Source organism: Myotis daubentonii, chromosome Y (genome assembly GCF_963259705.1).
Source record: "Myotis daubentonii chromosome Y, mMyoDau2.1, whole genome shotgun sequence".
In the NCBI taxonomy this organism is placed as follows: domain Eukaryota; kingdom Metazoa; phylum Chordata; class Mammalia; order Chiroptera; family Vespertilionidae; genus Myotis; species Myotis daubentonii.
Genome location: NC_081862.1, coordinates 14,112,120 through 14,117,346, shown reverse-complemented (window position 1 = coordinate 14,117,346; position 5,227 = coordinate 14,112,120). Strand labels below are relative to the sequence as shown.

The 5,227-nt window shown below is 52.8% G+C and overlaps 1 protein-coding gene across 1 annotated transcript; it reads left to right on the top strand.

Moving 5' to 3' along the window:
* The first annotated feature begins 254 nt into the window (after positions 1-254).
* On the top strand, positions 255-3,209 carry LOC132225552 (melanoma antigen preferentially expressed in tumors-like). Its single transcript, XM_059680647.1, has 3 exons — positions 255-565; positions 951-1,556; positions 2,654-3,209. Exons 1-3 carry the CDS (start codon positions 267-269, stop codon positions 3,207-3,209), a joined length of 1,461 nt encoding a protein of 486 aa, XP_059536630.1. The 5' UTR covers positions 255-266.
* The last annotated feature ends 2,018 nt before the right edge of the window (positions 3,210-5,227 follow it).

Sequence of the window (5,227 nt, the reverse complement as noted above, 5' to 3'; positions counted from 1 at the left end):
GGAGGGGTCCAGTGGTCATCTCACCCCTCCTTGGTGCCTGGTTCTTGTCCTTCCAGTGGCAGAGTAGAGGCAGGGCTGAGTGGATTTGCAACCCTAAGCAGAAAACGGAGTTGGGGTAAATTGGGGGTGCTCCAGTTGTTGCCAGAGCAGTGCCTTTGGCCCTCAGCTGGTCCCTCTGAAGGGAGAAGGACCGGGGTTGCTCATGCTCAGCCTGACAAGATGCCTTGCTCCCGGCTGTCTCCCAGGATCTCTTTCATAGCAGCTTCATGGGGATGAGCCTCCCAGCTCCACGCCGACTCCTGGAACTGGCATGTCAGAGCCTGCTGCGGGATGAAGCCTCGGCCATCGCTGCTCTGGAGTGGCTTCCTATGGAGCTCTTCCCACCTCTTTTCATCACAGCCTTCACTGGGAAGCACAGCAGAGTCCTGAAGGCCATGGTGCAGGCTTGGCCCTTCCCCTGCCTCCCTCTGGGGGCCCTGATGAACCATCGGCAGTCTTACCAGGATATCTTGCAGGCTGTGCTCGAGGGACTCGATGCCATGCTTGCCCAGGACCCTCGACCCAGGTATGGGGGATTCAGTAGCCGGGTCGCACCCTGGGGATCTGAGCAGTTACAGCTGGGATCTGGGAGTGGGCAGGGCCAAAGGGAGAGCTGAGGCAGGCCTTGGAGCCACTGCTAGGGTCATTCTAGGAACAGGCTTCGGATATATACGGCTGATGAAATTGTCGAGGGTGACCGAAGGGACACGAGCCCACTCCTTCCTGGTGGCACCTAAAGGTACCAGGAATGGGGACCATGAAGGATCCCAGTAGCACCAGGAGCAGTTGATTCCTGGGGCATGGAGTCAACGTCCAGTGCGGTGTCTGGCCCAGCTGCCCAGATGCCTAGCTCATGGTCTTACTCATTGTTATCTTAATGCATCCCAGCATATCTCCTATTTTCTCCACAGGAGATGTAAACTGCAGGTGCTTAATTTACAGAAGAGAGTTCATTTGGAGTTCTGGATGGTGTGGGCAGGTACCAGAGCCCATGTGTGCTCACTGCTGGAGCCTGAGGCCCTGCAGCCCATGAGGAATAGGAGGAAAGTACACAGCTTAAGGGCCAGGCCAAATCCACCCTTGGCCCCCGTGGAGGTGTTAATAGACCTTTGCCTCAAGAAAGGTGTCCTTGATGAGTCCCTCAGCTACCTGATTAAGAAAGTCAGCGAGAGGAGAGGTTTGCTGCACCTTTGCTCTAAGAAGCTGAAGGTTTTTGCGATGTCGAAGCAAAACACTAACATCCTGGATATGGTGCAGCTGGACTCTGTCCAGGATTTGGAGGTAAACTGTACCTGGAAGCTGTCCACTCTGAGGAAGTTCGCTCCTTACCTGGGCCAGATGGGCAATCTGCGCCGGTTCCTGCTCTCCCACGTCTTCACGTCTTCTCACACCACCTTGGAGCAGGAGAAGCAGTGTGTTGGCCTGGTCACCTCTCAATTCCTCAACCTGCCCCACCTACAGGAGCTCAATTTGGACGATGTCTCCATCCTCAGAGGCCACCTGGATGAAATCCTCAGGTGAGGGGTGGCGAGCTTTCCCTGCCGACCAGAGCGAGTCCCTTTCCATTTCAGTGCACAGTGACGGGCTCTCCTGTGTGCCGTCCCTCAGCAGTGCTAGAGTGCCTGAGCCACTAGACGGGCCACACAGTCAGTGTCTTGTTCACCGCTCTGTCACCTTGCATGTTGTGACATAACCCCCCAGATAAAGGTAGGACGTATGCACTAGGACAGAGGCTACTAAAGGGACTCCTTGCTAGGAATTCGGGCCAGGGGATGGTAGCTTTGGGCATCCTTGTAAGTGGTGTTGAAGGGAAAATGATGCAATAGAACCAAGTGAGGATTGCAATGACAAGGGGAAAGCCAATCAGAGGTGAGGTTTCAGGGGTTAAGTTCCGCACTTAGAGATTTGGCCATGGCAGCCTTTCAGTCCAAACCTGCCTCAGTCACCTGTCTGCCAAGGGTTGCCATAGGCTTTTGCAAACGGAATGCGTGGTAAATGCAGGATTCAGGAGGGAGGCATTACGAAATGGGATAGGTGGTTTGTAGACAATGCAGTGATCTAAGTTCCTGGAGGGTGGCAGCCCTCGCTGGATGTTGCCTGACTGTGCCCAGGTTAGCCCTTTCTGCACATCTGCCAGAGGCCTCATTGGGCTAAGTGATGGTGGTGACAGGGGTCTAGGCTGTGGCTGGAAGGAAGCCCCAGTTGCAGGCAATTCAGGACATGTCTCCAATACTAAAATGCACTGGTTGCCTCCTGCTTCAGACCCTGGGGCAGGCTCCTTTCTGAGCTCCTCCCACCTTTATGTTCACAACACCTGTGTGTTTGGGCTGGAGGGTATGATGTGCTCCACTTGACGGATGAGTAAATGGAGTGTGTGAGGTTTCATCCAGTTGAATCCATCACGGAGCAGATAACAGATGGAGAAAGATGCCACTCAAATTTGCTCGGACTTGAATGTCACTTTTCACTGTGCAACATCCTGGGTTTGATCATCATCCGGAACACTGTAGGCTTTGGTGACATGGGCCTCTTTACCCTGAAGGCCTGCATTATCCTCACCTGCCTCTGCTCACCAGGTCCATCTCCCACATGTAACTGCTCTATGTCTCCCCAGGTGCCTGAAGAGCCCCTTGGAGACCCTGTCCATCACTAACTGCCTGCTTTTCGAAAGAGACTTTAGACATCTCTCCCAGCATCTGAATGTCAGCCAGCTGAAAAGCCTGAGTTTCAGTGGGCTCAACCTGACCATTATCAGTTCTCGGTCACTCCAATTTCTTTTAGAGAGAGCCTCCCCCACTCTCCAGGACCTGGACATGGATGAGTGTGGGATCATGGACCACCAGTTCCTGGACATCCTGCCAGCCCTGAGCCACTGCTCCCAGCTCACAACCCTAAGTTTCTGTGAAAACCCCATCTCCATGACCGTCCTGGAGGACCTGCTTCGCCACGTTGTCGGGCTGAGCAAGCTGAGTTGCGTGATTTATGCGGCGCCCGTGGAGAGTTATGAGGAAACTAGCAGCAACATCAACCTGGGCCGACTTGCCCAGATGCATGCTGTGCTAAAGCATATGCTGCAGGAGTTGGGTCGGCCCGGCATGGTCTGGCTCTGTGCTTACCCCTGTCCTCACTGTGGCTGTAGAACCTTCCATGACCCAACTCCCATTCTGTGATCCTGTTGCTTGAGTGTCTAGCTGGGTGCACATCTCATAGGCTTTACTCTGGGCACTTGGGCACTGAAGCCCAGACATAAGTGTACCGTTCAGGAACACAGCAGCCAGTTTCAGACAGCTACTCAGGGTTGGGGGGAAATGCTCACAGGGGACTGGATGGTTTCTTTGGGGAGATTTGTCCTAAGGAGTTAGAAATATGCACCTGAATCTCTCAGGGGGAGGGATTGAGGCTTGGGTGGTAGATGCGGGAATTACATTTCTTGAATGGTTGTGAATAAATGTCAGTAATAAAGAGAACTGGATGTTAACAGACTGATGTCCTCAATGACATGTTAGCCCAACTCTCCCACCTGCAGTTACTGGCCAAGTAAGAAGGCATGAGCCTTGTGATGCGCAGACATTAGGCTGGTTGAGGTTGATTCCAGGAGATCACATCACCATTTATCCTTTTTGGTTTGGTGGGTTCTTTCTGGTGCACTGGTACCTACTCACCTCTGTGACTGTTCAGTGGGTCAGCGCACACTTGTTGCGTCCACAGGGACTGGAACAAGTGGCTTCCAGTGAGCACCACCGAGGTACAACTACTCTGGGGCCATCACGGGTAACTAGTCCAGTCCCTGGACTCAAACACTCCTCCCCACTGGGAGCCTCCATCTCTGGCCTGTGTCTGCTCCATGGTAGGGCTTCCCTGTGCACAAGTCAGGCCCCCAGTACTGAAAGGGACATCAGCCTGCCAGGGAGCCAGAGCCCTGGCCTCACAAGTCCATGCCTGTCATTCCCCTGGATCCAGCCCCTTCTTGAATTCAAGTTCCTGTAAACACATTTACATTCTTTTCAGCAAAATACTGAGCTGGAATAAACCTCTGCTTTGTTCTGTGTCCTGTCCTAAGAATAGGACATCCTTTGGTAGAGGATGGTCTAATGTTGGAATACTTTCCCCTCATGATCCTCCTTCCCATTAATCAAGGAGGTGGTAAAGCAACTCTGAGCCAGTGACAGGCCCCGCGTCTGAAGAGTGGACAACCCCAAGCCAGTTCCCGGAGAGCACTTAAGTGGACACAGGTGAAGGTCACCCCGGGGAGATGGGGGTATGGAGGGCCACCCTGAGGGTCAATACAACCAAGTGAAGGGGAGATGTCCTAGTGTGCTGTTGGATCCCACAGTCAGTGGACAGTTAGCTGGCCAGGAAGGAATAGGCTCCCTGCCCACCTGCCACTGCATTCTGGCCCTAGGCTGTCTCAGTTTGCTCACTGAGTGGCCTGCCAGAGGAGCACCTAGGGAGAAGGCCACACATCCAGGCCCAGGGGCAGGGCTCCATTTGCCTGTATGTCTCCCTAATTGTGAGGAAGTCAGTCCTGCTTTTTCTCCTTCTACTGCCTCTCATTCAGTGCCAGCCACTCATGTGATTGCTGCTCTCTGCTGGGTGTCAGCAACTTCCTAGCTTGTCACATACAGCACCTGGCCCTTCGTTCTCTTTTTATTGCCATTCCTTTCTTTTCTTCTACCTTCCAATCTTCTAGCTTGGGTCCATCATCCTACGAGCTCATTTTTCCGTTTCTTAGTACATTTCCTATTGATATCAGAGAGGAAGGGAGAGGGAGAGATGGATAAAACATCAATAATGAGACAAAATCATTGGTTGGCTTTCTCCTGCACATCCACCTGGGGATCCAGGCATAAACTCCAGCCCCTGCTCCAACTGAGAATTGAACTATGTCCTCTTGGTTCATAGGCCTACTGAGCCACACTGGCCAGGCACACTCTGCTTCTTCGAGTGGGAAGAGAAAATGCTGAAGTCTCAGTAACAGTCGGTGAGCTCCCCACCCCCCCAAAAAAGAGGATAAGAGAACAAGGGTCAGAAAATGTATATCTCTTACAGCAAACGCTCTCTTTCTCTTCCTCTCTCTCTCCTATTCCATCTCCCTCTCCCTGTCCCTCTGTCTGACATGCACCTTGTCTTCCCATCCCCGCCTTCACAGGAAATAGTGTCCATAATATGATTCAGAACCTCTATAATT